Here is an 18,130-nt window from a genome sequence, read left to right on the forward strand (position 1 = left end):
ACACAGCCAAAATATATTATTGACATAGCTCCCTGAAAATTAGTTACCATATGAAAATATGCATATTTTAAGCAGTTAACACATCTGACATCAAAGAAATTTCTGTTTAACATTTATAAACTAACCTGGTAAGCATTAAATCTGTGGAAAATTTTATAAAAGTTATTGAACTTCTTATACAATAGTTAACAAAATAAAAATAGTTTTGAGAAATTTAAATACGTGTGTGTGTATGTGTGTAGAAGCTTAACATCAATGAATGGACTATGAATACATTATCTTAACAAAACTTAAATGATTCCCTTAGGTTAAAAAAGATTAAGCATTTTTTAAAAGGAGAGAAAGAGAAAAAAAGGAAAAGAAAAATAAAAAATTAACCATTGATCTTAACTTGATTATATCTGCAAAGACCTTATTTCCAGATAAGGTCACATTCACAGCTATCTGGCGTTAGGAATTGAACCTATCTTTTTGGAGGGACACAATTCAACTAGCAACCTCTTCTTTTCTACATTTACCTAGTGAGCTCCTCACAGAACATCAATTGTAGATTGCATGATCCAATAACCAGCAAGATCAGCGTTCTGTTTAAGATGGATTTGAGCGGCGCCTGGGTGGTTCAGCCAGTTGAGTGTCTGCCTTGGGCTCAGGTCATGATCCCAGGGTCCTGAGATTGAGCCCTGTGGCGGGCTCCTGCCCAGGAGGGAGTCTGCTTCTCTCTCTCCCTCTGCCCTTCCTCCCACTCATGCTCTCTCTCTCTCTCTCTCTCTCTCGCTTGCTCAACCTCTCAAATAGATAAAATCTTAAAAAAAAAAAAAAGATGGGGGCTCCTGGGTGGCTCAGGTCATGATCTCAGGGTCCTGGGATCAAGCCCTGCATTGGTCTCCCTGCTCAGCGGGGAATCTGCTTCTCCCTCTCCCTTTGCCACTCTTCCTGCTCATGCTCTCTCTCTCTCATTCTCTCTCTCTCTTGCTCCCTCAAAGAAATAAATAAAATACTTTTTAAAAAGATCTTAATTTTTTTAAAAGGTGGATTTGATCAATTGCCAAAGAGCAGGGGGTTTTAATATTATTTTTATTTAAAAACTAATGCTCATTAATAAAGTAAAATAACATAAAATATATAAAGCAAAATACGCTTTATTTTGAATACAAAGCAAATATAAAGCAAAGCTTTAAAATATAAAGCAAAATACAATCTCAGTCAAACCCTTGAAGTGAGCACTCTTAACAGACAACCTAGTGCATAACCTTCCAGAATTATTTATATATAAATATGCATATAATAAATATATCTGAATATACATTTTATATGCATGTATGTTTGTAATATATGTAACATAAGTTTATACATACCTTTTAAATTCACAAAACTGAGGTCATTAATGCAATGGGTAAAGGCTTAATCTCTGGAGCTTGAGTCTGTCCTTGTTTTGTTGTGTAACAATTTTGGTACCTTATTATTTTCAGTCTCAGTTTTCGTTTCTTTTTTTTTATTTTAAGTAGGTTCCACACCCAACATGGAGCCTGAACTCAAGACCCTGAGATCAAGAGTCAAGCACTCTAGCAACTGCACCAGTCAGGGACCCCTCAGTTTTCTTCTTTAGAAAATAAAAGATGATAAAAATACTACTTTATATGGTGGCTTGGGAATTAAATGAGTTAATATGTGTGAAGTGCTTAAAACAGTACCTGGCACATATTAAGTGTTCAATAAGTTATTATTTGATATTGTTCTGCAGCTGCAGCTTACTTTTTTAATATAACACTCTATTGTAGAGATCATTTTTGTTAATATGGATAAAGTAGAAGACAAAAATAGGAACAAAGGACAAGAACAATGAATGGAAAACAGTAACAAATATGGTAGATATTAGTCCAACTATATCAATAATCATTTTAAAAGTTAATGGTCTAAATATAGCAATTAAGAGACAGAGATTGGATCAAAAAACTGTCAAGAGAATGAGAAGACAAGCCATGGACTGGAAAAAAAATATTTGCAAAAGACACATCTGATAAAATTACAGACCGGGAGAAAATATTTGCAAAAGACACATTTGTTATCCAAAATACACAAAGAACTCTGAAAACTCAACAATTCGATGATAAACAATCTGATCAAAAAATGGGCCAAACGGGCACCTGGCTGGCTCAGTCAGTAGAGCACGCAACTCTTGATCTTGGGGTTGTAGGTTTGAGCCCCATGTTGGATGTAGAGATTACTTAAAAAAATAAAGTCTTTAAAATAAATGGGCCGCTGACCTGAATAGATGCCTCACCAAAGAAGATCAAAGAAGGTGGCAAATAAACACGAAAAGATGATCATACATCATTAGGGAATTGCAAATTAAAACAACAATAAGATACCCCCTACCTATTAGAAAGGCCAAAATTCACACTGACAACACCTAATACTGACAAGGAGGTGGGGCAATAGGAACTCATATTCACTGCTGATGGGAATGCAAAATGGAACAGTCACTTTGGAAGACAGTTTGGCAGTTTCTTACAAAACTAACCATACCTTACCATACAATCCAGCAATCACACCCTTGGTATTCACATAAGTTGAAAAATTATGTCCACACAAAAACCTGCATACAAGTGTTATAGCAGCTTTATTGATAATTGCCAAAGCATGGAAGCACCCCAGATGTCTTTCCATAGGTAAATGGATAAACTGTGGTACATCCAAACAATTGACTATCATTCAACACTAAAAAGAAATGAGCAAGCAAGCCATGAAAAGATATGGGGGAATCTTAAATGCATATTACTAAGTGAAAAAAGCCAACATGAAAAGGCTGCTTGATTCCAACTCTATGACATTCTGGAAAAGACAAAGCCATGGTGACAGTAAAAAGACCAATTGCTACTAGGGCTTAGGGAGAAGGGAGGCATGAATAGGTGGAGCACAGAGGATTTTAAGGGCAGTGAAACTGTTCTGTATGCTACTGTAATGGTGAACACATGTCATTATGCATTTGTCCAAACCAAGGGAATGTACAGCACCAACAGTGAACCGTAAAGTAAACTATGGACTTTGGGTGATAATGATACATCAATAGAGGGTCATCCATTGTAGCAAATGTACCACTCTAGTGTGGGATGTTGATAGGGAGCTGGGGAGTCAGGGGGTGGAGGAGATAAGGATATGTGAGGACTCTGTACTTTCCACTCAATTTTACTGTGACCCTAAAACTTCTCTTTAAAAAACTATATAAATCTATAAATAAACAACTTAAAAAAAAAAAAGACTTCCACCACTGATTGAATACATTGAAATATCACTCTCCTGTCCATCCCCCCCACCTTTTCTTAGCAAGATTAAGGTGGAACAATCTGAAGCTTAGTTGATTCCTTATGCTGAAAAACAAGTGAAATGTACCTTTGACACTTTTGTTCAATTTGTACAATATATTGTAATAGATTTTAATTATAGAAAATAATATTTGTATTATATTTCACTTCTATATAGATGAAATACAATAAAAATCAAGATGATAGCTCAATATCTACACTGAGGAGTCAAGTAACTGATGTAAAAAATATTATGTCCCAAAATATTGATGAAATTTTGGAAAGCGAAAACAGACTGGATATCTTCACTGATAGAACCAATGATCTGCAAACAACTGTAAGTGATGCTCACCTGTCTTGATATCTAAATAGTGCTCAAAACAAATGGCCAAAAGCAAATACATACCAGGGATACTGTGAGATAATCTTATGTTGCCAAACTATGGCTTTATCAAAAAATTATTGGAATGCAACTAAAGTATTTTTTAATTATAGAACAATGAAAATTAAAAGTCCATTAAAGTAGTAGGTGGTTATCTGCATAACAGATATATTTCTTACATTAAGAAACAGACAGCTTAGTCAACAAATAAATTGCAAGGGAAAAAAAAAAGGGAGAACTTACCAAAACATTGGTTTAAAAGGTGTATCAATTGCAATACTTATTTGGAATTTAACTCAAACTATAAAAATGAAAATTTGCAACTTCAGGAGATAATTAGGTATTTGAACTCTGACTGGATATTAGATAACATTAAGGAGTATTATTAATTTTTAGATATGATAATGGTATTATAGTTATGCTTTAAAGAGTCATTACTTATTAGAGATACATATTAAACTATTTTGAGTGAATTTATATAATGTCTGAGATTAGCTTCAGAATAGGTCAGGAGTAGAATGGGGTATAAGTGAAACAAAATTGGCCATAAATTGATAACTGTTAAAACTGGATGTTGAGTGTGCCTGGGTGGCTCAGTGAGTTGAGTGTCTGCCTTTGGCTCAGGTCATGATCCTGGGTCCTGGGACAGAGCCCAGAGGTGGGCTCCCTACTCAACAGGGAGTCTGCTTCTCCCTCTCCCTCAGCACCCCCTCCAGCTTGTGCTCTCTCTTTCAAATAAATAAATAAAATCTTTAAAAAAAAAAAAAACCTGGATGTTGAGTATGTAGGGGTTCATTATACCATTCTGTCAACTTTTGTATATGTTCAAAATTCTCTATTAGAAAGTACTTTTAAAGGAATCAGTGAGGTTTGAATAGTTAATTACCTTAGACCACCTTAGAGCATTTTAAATTTTATTTTTACAGATCTTTTCTAGAAACACAGCCACCATGTAAAACAAAATATGCACATACTTTTTACTCACCAAGTTCTACTGATTCTACCTCCTAAATCTTTTTTGTTCTTGGCCTTGTTTTTTCACTTTTAGAAACAACTTATTAAGATATTATTTACGTAAAATAATATTCACCCACTTTAAGTATAGAGTTTGATGAATTGTGGTACTTGTGTACAATTGTGTAACCACAATTAAGTTATAGAATAGCTCTTTCATCTTAAAATCTTCCTACTGCCCTTTGCAGCTGACTTCCCCCACCCTGACCCCAGCTACAACTGATCTGTTTTCTGTCACTATAGAGTTGCCTTTTCTAGAATTTCATATGAATAAAATTATACAATACATATTGTGTCCGACTTTTTGACTTAGTAATAATTTTTTGATACTCATGTTGTGTGTGTTAGTATTTTATTCCTTTTCATTGCTGGATAATATTCCACAGAATGGCTAAATTCCACCTTCTGCTCATTCAGTACCACTCATTATGTCACACCACACTCTATTATTTCTTTTCTAACTATTGTCTTCCCTCTATTTAATTGTTCTCCCTATTTTTAGTTCTATTCTACTCTAGTCATCCTCCACACTGAAACTAGACTATTCTTTAAAAATGCAAGTATCATGGTTTCCTTTCCTATGCAAAAGTTTTTTTACTTTGGCATAGTCCCAATAGTTTATGTTTGCTTTTGTTTTCCTTGCCTAAGAAGACATATCCATAAATAGGTTGCTAAAGCCAATATCCAAGAAATTATTTCCCATTTCTTTTAGGAGTTTTATGGTTTCAGGTCTCACATTTAGGTCTTTAATCCATTTTGAGTGCATGGTGTAAGACAGTGGTTCAATTTCATTCTTTTGAATATAGCTAATTTTCCCAACACTGTTTATTGGAGACTGTCCTTTCCCCATTGTATATTCATGCCTCCTTTGTCATAGATTAATTGACCATATACGCATGGGTTTTTTACTGGGCTCTCTATCCTGTTCCATTGATCCATGTGTCTCTTTTTGTGCCAATACTATTCTGTTTTGATTACTATAGCTTTGTGAAATCTAAAAAATAAAATAAATAAACAAAACAGAAACAGACTCATAAATGCCAAGAAAAAACTGGTGGTAGCCAGAGGGGAGGGTTTGGAAGAGCAGACAAAATAGGTGAAGGACAGGGGCACCTGGGTGGCTCAGTTGGTTAAAGCAACCCACTGTTGGTTTTGGCTCAGGTCATGATCTCAGGGTCGTGAAATCAAGCCCCATGTAAGGCTCATGCTTAGTGCAGAGTCTGCTTGAGATTCTTTTCCCCTCTTTGTTCCTCCCCCTCTGTTCCTCTCCCTGCTCTCTCTCTCTCTTTCTCTCAAATAAATAAATAAATAAGATCTTAAAATAAAATAGGTGAAAAGGGCATAAGAGGTACAAACTACCATTTATAAAATAAATCACAGAGGGGTGCCTGGGTGGACAGTTGGTTAAGCAACCGACTCTTGATTTTGGCTCAGGTCATGATCTTAGGGTTGTGAGGTGGAGCCTGCTTAAGATTCTCTCTCTCTCTCCCTCTCCCTTGCCCCTCCCCCTCCCTCCCTCTAAAAAAAATCACAGAGATGAAAAGTACAGCATAGGGAATATAGTCAATGTAATGATATTGTCTGGTGATTGATAGTGGCTACACTTATCATGGTGAGCATTGAATAATGTACACAATTGTAGAATCACCATGTTGTACACCTGAAACTAATATGACATCGCATGCCAACTATGCTTCAATAATTTAAAAAAATTTAATAAGATAAAGTAAAATGCAATTAGGAGTATTATATATAGCCTTCTCTATTTTTTTTAAGATGTCTGTATTTATTTTTAGAGAGAGAGAGCATGCAAGAGAGCAGGGGAAGGGGCAGAGGGAGAGAAGTCTCAAGCAGACTCCCGACTGAGCACAGAGCCTGACACAGGGTTCGATCTCACAACCCTGAGATAATGACCTGAGCCAAAATCAAGAATTGGGTGCTTAAGGGACTGAGCCACCCAGGCACCCTTATCTATATATAGCCTCCTTAAACCCTCCCATGGTGCACCTTTGTCCACACAGGGTAGAGTCCAACCCCCCTAACATAATGAACTTTCTTCAGACTATATTTCTAGTCATATCGCCAAGAGATCACAGTCTTGTGATTTATAAATCTCAAAAACTACCAAACTATTTGTAGGCCTTCAAAATACATGTTGTGTTATTTCACACCTTTAAACATGCTGTTCCCTCTCTTTTTCCTTGCCCTGGAAAACTTCTACTCACTCATCAAAACCCAACTCAAGGGTCATCTCCCCATTGCCCAGACTGAGTTTATCACTCTCTCATCTCTGCCATCCCTGCAACTTTTATTGATTGATTTATTCAACAAATATCTTTTGAGGACCTATTGTCTGCCAGGCTCTATATGAAGAATTAAGAATACAATGATGAATAGTTACATACAATCCTAGCAAACAAGCCCTTAGCCTTAGTTAAATTAATACTATTTATTTGAGCAAAGCAATCCTTTACATCACTTTTATAGCAGAAAAAAGATAAGGTCACATCAGTTTATATTATTTACAAAGGAGAATCAATAAAGTAAATGATTGTCTAAGATTGCATTTGTATTTTATGAAAGTTATAACACAAGAGCTCAGATAATACTGTCTAAGCCATTTAGATTCATTCAATATTCATTAAAAAGTGTTCTTCAGGGGCCTGTTATGTACAAAATAATATGTTGGTCATCTTCAGGAATAAAAGAATATAAGATGTTTGCCACAGTTTAATCTACTGCAGAAAACAGATTTATATAAACTTAACTACTTAACTGCAATATTAAGTGTGGGTTAAGTGTCACAATAGATGGATAAAGCGTAACAGCCAAACAGTGGAGAACTGACATTACATTCTTACAAAGCATTTTGAAATGTCAGTTCTAAAATTCCACGATCAGTATTAACTCATTCTGTTGTATTAGGAAGCATGTATAGGGGCACCTGGCTGGCTCAGTCAGAAGAACATGTCTCTTGATCTCAGGGTCATGAGTTTGAGCCCCATGTTGGGTGCAGAGATTACTTAAATAAATAAAATTTTTTTTAAGAAAAGGAAGCATGTTATAGTATTTAAATAGTACATGGACAGAGGCCATAGTTGGGAATCAAAACTATTTTATTATGAAAATTTATTTCAAGCATATGAAAAAGTTTTCAGAATAATACATCTAATGCCCTTGTAATCATAAGCCTACTTTATCTGACCTAATATTTTGCCATATTTGATAGGGGCCTTTGTTTTTAAAAGACATATGATTAAAGTCTCTGTGTACCTTTCCCAAGCCCATTCCACTCCCGCACCAGAAGAACCACTCTCATGAATTTGTATGAATCATTTGTATGCATGCTTTGATTCCTCTGGTATGTATCTGTAGGTACATATGTATCTACATTCTTGGTTTGCATTTTTAACTTTATATTTGTGACATTATAATGTACATATAATGAACTAAAACCTGAGTTTTTAGTTCAACATTATGTTTATGAAATATATTCATTTGGACACACTTAGCTCTAATTTATCAATTTAATTTCTGACAGCATATCATTACTATTTAAGTAAACATAGTGTACTTATCTTTTCTCCTTTTAATAAATATTAATGTAGATTCCAACTTTATTATGAACAATACTGCCTTGAACACTCTCATTCATGTCTCTTGGTACACTTTTGCAAAACCATTTTTTTTTTTTTAGATTTTATTTATTTGAGAGAGAGGGAGAGCACACGCGCACAGGGGAGGGGCAGAGGAAGGGACAAGCAGATTGGCCACTGATGGCAGGGCCTGACACTGCTGGATCTTAGGGACCCCAAGATAATGACTGAGTCAATGGATGTCAGACACCCAACTGTCTGAGCTACCCAGGCGCCCCTGCAAAACTATTTCTAAGACAATGATCTGTAAAGTTTTTTGATCATGCATACTTATTTGTAAAATGTTCTTGAGAATGCATTTAAATATATATATCTAAATTATATATTCTTCTATAATAACATTTTAATAAAGCACACAGAAAAACAGAAATTAAAAGAATGGGATGAAGATGAAATAAAATATTAGCTAATTTGGTTTTTTAAGAAGATGAAAGCTGTTCCTCTCTGATTAAGAAAAATATTAACAATAATGTATTTTAATGATAGTAATTTGTGATTAAAAGCCAGATCTGATTACAATTACTATTTATCTCTAAATATGGCAGATGGAGTACTCAAACTAGAAGCAAAACTATATCCTCTTTGCCATGTTTTTGTCGTTCACGTTTGCCTTATTGGCATAATTTTAAGTTTATGTATCTATTTAAGTAATCTCTACACTCAACGTGGGGCTCAAACTCACCCCCTTGAGATCAAGAGTTCCATGCTCTTCTGACTAACCCAGCTAGGCACCCCTTTATTGGTATAATTTTTAAGCCACATGTCTACTTTTTAGTTTAGTTTAAACTAAATAATATGGGGTACCTGGGTGGCTCAGTCGGTTAATCATCTGACTCTTGATTTCAGCTGAGGTCATGATCTCAGGATTGCGAAGTCAAACCCCACGTCAGACTCCGTGCTGGGCTTGGAGCCTGCTTAAGATTCTCTCTTTCCCTCTCCCTTTGCCCCTCCCCCCCCCCCCCCGCCCACACAAGCCCCCCTCTAAAAAAAAAAAAAAAAAAGTTGCCAAATGTTTGAATAGATAATGAATAAGGGAATAAAAATATGTTAAAAAAAAAACTCCTTTCCCCAGCTTATAAAGTATTGTTTCCTAAAATTTTTAAATTCTGCTCCTTAAACATGGATTTTTTTTAAGATTTTATTTATTTATTTGAGAGAGACAGAGATAGCAACAGAAATAGTAAGAGAAGGCAAGAGCAGGGAGCAAGACTTGGGGCTCAATCCCAGGACCCTGGGATCATGACCTGAGCTGAAGGCAGGCACTTAGCCAACTAGGCCACCCAGGCGCCCCTTAAACATGGATCTTTAAAACATCTGGAATTTTATTTTTGCACATAGTATAAGATAGTAATCAAAATTTTATTCTTTTCTTTTCAAAAAACCAATTTGCCCAAACACCATTTATTGAATAGCTCAGCCTTTCCCATTTGGTTTGTAATGCCAACCCTATCATATATCATGTTTTCATGTTTTCTTTCTTTTAATTTATATATACGTATTCTATTCTACTGATCTATTTCTTTATCCTTGGACCAGTACTATACTGTTTTAGTTACCGTGGTTTTATAAGAAGCCTTAATATCTTATAGTGCAAGATACTTTCTACTTTTGGAAAATTGTGTTGGCAAGTCTTTCTCTTTCAGTGAAGTTTAGAATCTACTTCTCAAGTTACACTCACACACACAAACTGTTGGGATGTTAGTTGGAATTACATTAATAGGAGGAGGATTGACATCTTTAAAATATTGTTTTCCCACCTCTGAACATGCTGTCTCTTCATTTTTCTAGTTCTCCTTCAAAAGCTTTTTTTGATTAATAGAAACACAATCAATTTTTGCATACTGATTTTGTATCCTAAATCTTAGTGAACTTTTTCATGATAAAATTGTTATCTATGCATTTCTTTACATTTTGTACATTGTAATTTTATCATATATAAATAATGACTGTATTTTTTCATCCTTTCCAATATATATTTCTTTTTTAAAGATATTTTTAAGTAATTTCTACACCCAACATGGCCCTCGAACTCACAATGCCAAGATCAAGTCATATGCTTTACCAACTGAACCAGCTAGGTTCCCCTATTTTATTTATTTTTTATTTTTTACTTTTTTTGCTTGTCTTACTATGTTAGCTAGCAATGCCAGGAAAATGTTGAATAGAAATGGTGATATCTGAAATACTTGTTTTGTTCCCAATTTAAAATGATTATTTCTCATGTTTCCCAATTAAGTATTAAATTTACATTCAGATTTTGATACTTTTTAACAAGTTACACAACTTCCTTTCTATGCCTCATTTGCTAAGAAATTTTATCATGAAAGGGAGTTGAATTGTATCAAGTGTTTTTACATTGAGATAATGATTTTTCTTCTTAAACCTGTTAATATGATAAGTTGCACATTAAATGTTTGTGTGTGTTGTAGGATCCAGTTTTATAATTTTACCTTTGTTGCCTCAAAAGACTGACTCTAGCAATGTATAAAAGCTGTATACTACATGCCATGTGAGGTGGTATTCTTATATAATTTTTATAGTCTATCTTGTGCCTATGGTTGGTTTAATTTCCTCATTCCTAAACTCACAATTTTTTTTAACATTTTACTTACTCATTTGAGAGAGAGAGAGACAGAGAGAACACAAGCAGGGGGAGGGGCAGAGAGAGAGAAGCAGACTCCCTGCTGAGCAGGGAGCCAGATGCAGGACTCGGGACTCATCCCAGGACCTGGAGATCACAACCCGAGCCGAAGGCAGACCCTCAACCATCTGAGCCACCCAGGTGCCCCAACTCTCTTGATGTTTCAATCAAGTTGTTTTTTTTTTTTTTTGTCTTTTCAAAGGACGAGATTTTGGTTTATTTATAATTCTGTTCAAAATTGATGATTGATGATTTCTAATCTTTTTGTTTCTAGTTCTTTCCAATGCCTGTAGCCACATATAAAGCTCTTTTCTGGACAATATTCTGAAACCTGGTTATTTGCTTCCTTGCCCTCGTGCCTCCCTCTCAATTTAAAGACAACTACCTTGAGGCCGTAAGGCTTGGATAGATACCTTATTATACCCTTAATTTGATCTCTACTGCAGGGCAGAATCTTTTTTTTTTTTTAAGATTTTTTTTATTTCTTTAGAGAGAGAAGGAGCTGGGGGAGGAGCAGAGGGAGAAGCAGACTCCCTGCTGAGCAGGGAGCCCGATGTGGGGCTTGATCCCAGGACTCTGGGATCATGACCTCAGCCGAAGGCAGATGCTTAACTGACTAAGCCACCCAGGCGCCTCAGAATCTTTTTTTTTCTAATTGAGGTAAAATTAGTATTTTAAAGTATATAATTCAGTGGCGTTTAATACATTCATCATGTTGTATACCCAACACCTTACTAGTTCCAAAACATTTTCATCCCCAAAATGAAACCTCATACCCATTAATCAATTATTCCCCAGCCCCTAGGAACCACTAATTTGCTTTCTGTCTCTATGGATTTACCTATTCTGGCTGTCTCATATAAATGGAATCATACAGTCTATGATCTTTTGTGCCTGGCTTCTTTCATTTAGCATGATGTTTTCAAGCTTCATCCATGTTATAGCATGCATCAGTAATTCATTCCTTTTTGTGGCTGAATAATATTCCATTGTATGGATATACCTCTACTTGTTTATCCATCAGTTGGTGGACATTTGGGTTATTTCTGCCTTTTGGCTATTGTGAGTAATGCTGCCCCGAACATTCGTGTACAAACTTATGTTTGAAAACTTCTTTTCAATTCCTCTGTATGTATACATAAGAATGGAATTGCTAGGTCATATGGTAATTCTGTGTTTAACTTTTTGAGGTAACTTCCAAACTATTTTCCACAGTGGTTGAACCTAATAATGTAAGAGGGTACCCACAAGTACCCACCAGTAGTGTAAGAGGGTTCCGATTTCTCCACATCCTCTCCAACACTTGTTCTTTTCCTTTTTTTTAATTATAGCCATCCTACTGGGTATGAACTAGCATCTCATTTTCTTTTTCTATTAGCAACTAATTTTGATTTGCATTTCCTCAATGACTAACGATGTTGAGCATCTTTTCACATGCTTATTGGCCATTTATAGATCTTTGAAGAAAGTCTATTCAAGTCCTTTGCCCATGTTTTAATAGGTTTGGGGGGTGCTATTGAGGAAGGGCAGAATCTTAAGGGGCATTTGACATTAAACACCTTTTCAATCTTATTTCCTACTGTTTGGACCAAAAAAACATCAGCTTATCCAATGTTTCAGTGTTCCACATTTCGGCACCCTCTCTTTTCCTCTTCTTGCAAATCAGCCATTTGGTACCATGATAAATGCAGCCAGTAATTAGAACTCACACCACTATCATTCTGTTTTCCAACATTTTCTTCCAAAGTGAGAGTCAATAGGCAATTTGTTTACCTTCCAAGTTGTCACAGGAGATAGTAAAACTATCAAATATTTTATTCTGAAGAACATAGGTCTTTATCTTTCTGTGAAACATACTGCCCTAATAGTTTCTTCACAGGTTTTACCTACCCTGATGGTTAAACCAATGCCACGTTTCAGATTCTTGTAATAGCAACATCTCATCCTACTACCAACTGAAATATTAGAGAAACACTAGCTGTACCAACATACCTCAGTTTTCAGTGTTTTAACTAAATAGAGGTTTACTTCCTGGTTATGTAACAGTCCAAGACAGTTTTTTGGTGGGCATACTTTCACATGGTAATCCAGGAACCCAAGCTTTTTCCATTTTGTGACTCTGCCATTGCCTTGGGCCTCAGAGTCTTTCAATTTCAGGTGGAAGATGGTTAAACAGGGAGTGGAGAAAGCACATTTGCTTATATCCACTTGAGACCCAAAGTGATACCCATCACTTCTACTCTCAACCTATTGGTAAGAATTAAGTCTTATAGCTTTGCATAAGTGCAAGAGGCAGAGAGGGACACAACATAGGGTGGGGTGAGGAGCCTGAGAAATGTGGCCTGAGATTGGAGAGTCTCTTGCTAGCAACAATTCTACATTATGGAAGGGGAACTCAAGTCTTCAGTGGCTAGTTGGCTGTCTTTGTCCCATCTGCACTAAAGGAAATTCTAAAGGAAGTTTTTTGGTAGTTAGAAAATTACCTGAAGAAAAGTCTGAATTTCAGCAAAAAATTAAAGAGCAGAGAAAGTGGTAAAGGTATAAGTAACATTAAATGAATATTTACTGCAGTACAAGTGGTGAGAAGTGGTTGGATTCTCGATATACTCTGAAGGTGGAGCACATTGGAATTGCCGACAGATTGAATGTGTGGTGAGAAAGAGTTAAGGAAGACTCCAAAGTTTTGAGCTTAGTTAACAGGAAGGATGAAAATTCAGTACAGTTCCATTGCTCTCCTCATGTAAGCCCAGAGCTTAGCCTGCTATGCCTATGAGCAGTGAAACCCCAAACCCTGGACGACAGAAGCCAACATCCTCACCCTCCCAAATACAGAGGAGCTGCACCATAAGTGCAATTTTTCACTGCTTTCCTAGATTCCTGCACCAGGCCTTACTCTTACTTTCTTCCAAACTTAGGTATGAATTTAAGTTTGCTTGTTATATTTTATCTAGCATTCTGTGTAGTAATAGTGGCAGGAGGGTTACGGGGTTCCCTAATCCACCATATTGCTTGATCTAATTTTTATTAAATTATATCTTTTTTAAAAAAAGATTTTATTTATTCATTTGAGAGAGAGAGAGCGCGCACACAAGCAGGGGGAGAGGCAGAAGGAGAAGCAGACTCCCCAATGAGCAGGGAGCCCAGGACCTGGAGATCATGACCTGAGTCAAAGGCAGATGCTTAACCATCTGAGCCACCCAGGTGACCCAGATTATATATCTTTCTTATGCAGAAAGTGGCATCATCTAAATACCATGAAAATACGGCAAAAACAATTTTTTAAGAGATTTTATTTCTTTACTGCCTTACCTTTCAAACAAATTTCACTTTTATGCATATATGATTACATGAAGAAAAAATGACTTCATCTTTGAAGCCAGTTGAATAGAAGCAGCTCAATAAAATATATTTGACTGAAGTATTTGTTTTTCTCACAATATTTTCATACAGATAACACATAATCAGTCTCACTAAAACCTCCATTTTTTGCCTAGCATAATTAGTTCTCTCTTTTCCCTTGGTCTTTATGTAAAAGACTCTACTGAATGTTCTTAGGAAGCACATTTGGCTTTTTAATAAAAACTAGGCCAATAAGCTTTCTCTCAGTCAGCCTACAGGTAGATATGGGTCATGGATTATAATTGGGCAGATTAAACAGGTACATTTATCTTGGTATACTCTCAAAACTCTAATAAAATGATAGGTAAAGCAATAATTAGGAATTTTAATGTATAAAACACTAGGATAAGAAACAAGAGAGGGGCACCTAGGTGGCTCAGTCAATTAAGCTTCTCTTGATTTCAGCTCAGGTCACAGTCTCAGGGTGGTGGGATTGAGCCCAGCGACAGACTCCACACTGTGCTGGTTTGCTTGGGATTCTTTCCCTATCTCTCTCCCTCTGCCCCTCCCCCCACTCACACTCTCTAAGATGCAATAAATAAGTTAAAAAAAGAGAAAAGACAACAGGTAAGAAACGTCAACAATTTTGGAAGCTAGAAAATGGAGTATGAATACTTGATAACCTCAGTAGAGCAGAAAACTCAAGACATAAGTTTGTAAGCAGAAGACATTAAGATGCAAGCCGATCTGGGCCATAGACTTGGAAAGGATCAGAAATTGGAGATACATGGTACTTGTAAAAGTAGACATGCAGTATAAGTCTAGGAAGAGACTGGGTATAAAGTCTTTAAAAGGAACATGTTACCTGTAGAGCCCTTTCCCTACTTTTTACAGCCATATTGCTTCCTCTCCTTATCCCTGACAAAGGATAATAAATGTTATTATCTAAAGACAATAGATCAGCGGCGCTTGGGTGGCTCAGTTGTTAGGCGTCTGCCTTCAGCTCGGGTCATGATCCCAGGGTCCTGGGATCAAGCCCCGCATTGGGCTCCCTGCTCTGCGGGAAGCCTGGGTCTCCCTCTCCCACTCCCCCTGCTTGTGTTCCCTCTCTCGCTGTGTCTCTCTCTGTCAAATAAATAAAATCTTTAAAAAATAATAAAATTAATTAATTAAAAAAATAAAGACAATAGATCAGAGAGGCTCTAAACTCAGACACCAGGTGCAGTTGAGGCCAGAGTGACCAGCATATTAAAATCAGATGGATTAGGTGAAAAATCTTATCCTGAATATCTATATTTTGACTATGGTGACCACTCCATCCTTTGTCTACAGAGAAATAACAGTAATACATCCCTGAAACAAGAATAAAAAGCTATAGGAAAGCTTATTCATAGAAAAGAGATCTTTTGGAAATTAAAACCATAGTAAAAATTTAAAATTCAATGGATTTATTCTAATATAAAGTTGAGATATTCTCTCAGAAAGGAGAGCAAAAAGAGAGAGAGGAAAGATAAGGAAGACAGTGACTCAGTCTAAGAGATCCAACATATGAATAACAGGAGTTTCAGAAAAAGAACATGAAGGAATCAAAGGAAAGAAAATCAGAGTCATACAAGAACTAAGTAACATGAGTTTCCAGATTGAATGAACAAAACAAGGACCACAGCAGGGCATGTAATGCTGAAATTAAAGAACATCAAAAAGGAAGAGAGATTTTAAATGTTTTCAGAGAGAAAAAACAAAGGCTCGGCAATTAGAATAGCACCACATTTCTCAGTAGCAACATACAGGTGCTAAAGAGAAACAGAAGAATGTTCTATGTTAAGCACTGTTGATAATATAGCAGTGAGTGAAACATACCAAAACCCCTGCCTTCATGGAGCTACATTCTCGACAAACAAAAAGTAAAATTTACATCACGTGGAGCACCTGGGTGATTCAGTCGGTAAGCATCCAACTCTTGATTTCAGTTCAGGTCATGATCTTAGGGTCATGGGATCAAGCCCCATGTCAGGCTCCACACTGAAAGGAGAGCCTGCTTAAGATTCTCTCTCTCTCTCTGTTAAAAAAAAAAAAAATTACATAATGCTAGGTAAGAGATAAGTACTTCGGAGAAAAATAATGTATTGAAGGGGAGTATTATTTTTCTGGGATGGAGATGGGGTAGCAATTTTTTAAATTAATTTTTTGAGAGAGAGTGAGGGGGGGCCAGAGGGAGAGGGAGCAGGAGAATCTCAAGCAGACTCTGTGCTGAGCAGAGCCCGACATGGGGCTTCATTTCATGACCCTGAGATCATGACCTAAGCTGAAATCAAGAGTCGGCTGCTTAACCAACTGAGCCACCCAGGGTCCCCATGGGGGGTAGCAATTTTAAATAGGGTTGTAAAGGATTTAAGTAAAATCAAGTGAAGATGAGGAAACTGAAGCTCAAAGAGTTAGTAACTTGGTCAAGGTTATGGAGTTAATAAAACTAATAAAAGTACAACTGAACACAGTAAGGAAGGCATCTGGAATCTTGGTGCATATTATAAAAGCTGTTCAGACTTATTGAGACTCTGGGATTGGTCAAAACCAAGCTAAATCTCTTCTTTTAGACAGCTCTGAGAAGTACTGGGGTGTGCCCATTAATTCAGATACAGAAAGAAAACATTATATTTGTGTTTATTTTTATTTCAGGCCAAAGAATCCCAAAAAACAAGAAAGATTCTTAGGAGGATAATATGGTGGAAACACTTCAGAAAGATCATAATCCTCACTGTGGTAATTCTCCTTTCAATTATCATCATTCTTTTAAGTACAAATGTAATAGCAACCTAACTTTTTCTCCACATGCCCAGCAGTTACCAATAAATGGTTATGTGCAAACACAGAATTCCACAACCAACAATTATGAAAGCATTCTCTGGTGGTTAAGAAGACTGGAGGAAGAGGGGCTGGACATTCTTCCTTGTCCCTTCAGTGTGCCTTGACTCTTGTCCTTGTACCTCTTCCATTTCTGTAATCCCATTTGTTTTTTCCCACTGCTCCAGCTACTTCCCCAGCCTCTCTGCCCTTTGTTAAGATTAAGAGCACAAACCGTGGAATCAGACCACTGAAGTGTAACTCCACTCGGCCACATACCAGCTAGGTGACTTTGGACAAGTTATTTAACCTGTGCCCCTGTCTCATCTGTAAAATGGAGCCAATAATAATACTGCATAGAACTATATCTACCACACAGTAAGTGCTATTTAAGTGTTAACTATTACTTAAAAGGAAAAAATGATTGCATTTGTGACACTGATTAAATCTCTATTATCTTGCTCCTTAGAAGAAAAATGACTGTGAACTTATAATTCCCTTAGAAATACGAGTCTTAACATGAGAACACAGTCCAGAAATAGACATTCACCTCTTCTACATATTCTTTCATTTGAAATGACAACTCAAGCCATTGTTTTATACTAGACACTTCGTTGTGTAAAAATTTTTAAATTAGGAAGCTGTATTATTTCCCTAATCACTGGTCCTATTTTACCACCCTAACAGTCTTTTTTTTTTCACATGATACACTTCATCCAGTAACCTCAAATCACTAAGATTTCTAATAACTAAAGCATCCAACTTCACTTTGCAGTTGTTAACGAGGCTTCATGAGTTCCTTCGGCTCAGGTCATGATCCTAGGGTCCTGGGATGGAGTCCCCGCATCCAGCTCCCTGCTCGGTAGGGAGCCTGCTTCTCCCTCTCCCTCTGTCTGATGCTCCCCCTACTTGTCCTCGCTGTCAAATAAAATTGTAAAAAGAAAAAAATCATTTA

General features: G+C 36.5%; 1 protein-coding gene across 5 annotated transcripts in view; it reads left to right on the forward strand.

The window, feature by feature from the left end:
* LOC112835542 (uncharacterized) overlaps positions 1-17,803 on the forward strand; it is a 30,140-nt gene extending 12,337 nt beyond the window's left edge. The window contains exons 4-6 of one of the 5 annotated variants that reach the window (XM_073891186.1): positions 3,481-3,639; positions 17,011-17,094; positions 17,364-17,800. In XM_073891186.1, coding sequence (XP_073747287.1) covers positions 3,481-3,639; positions 17,011-17,094; positions 17,364-17,429 — 309 coding nt within the window. In that variant the 3' untranslated portion in view covers positions 17,430-17,800. Of the gene's footprint in view, positions 1-3,480; positions 3,640-17,010; positions 17,152-17,363 lie in introns of those variants that run through there. The other 4 variants (XM_025887009.2, XM_073891187.1, XM_073891185.1 and 1 more) reach the window with 4 other exon arrangements.
* The last annotated feature ends 327 nt before the right edge of the window (positions 17,804-18,130 follow it).

The sequence above is a fragment of the Callorhinus ursinus genome, unplaced genomic scaffold (assembly GCF_003265705.2).
Source record: "Callorhinus ursinus isolate GAN/ISIS: 27379988/994484 unplaced genomic scaffold, GSC_fseal_2.0 scaffold4, whole genome shotgun sequence".
NCBI classification, from domain to species: domain Eukaryota; kingdom Metazoa; phylum Chordata; class Mammalia; order Carnivora; family Otariidae; genus Callorhinus; species Callorhinus ursinus.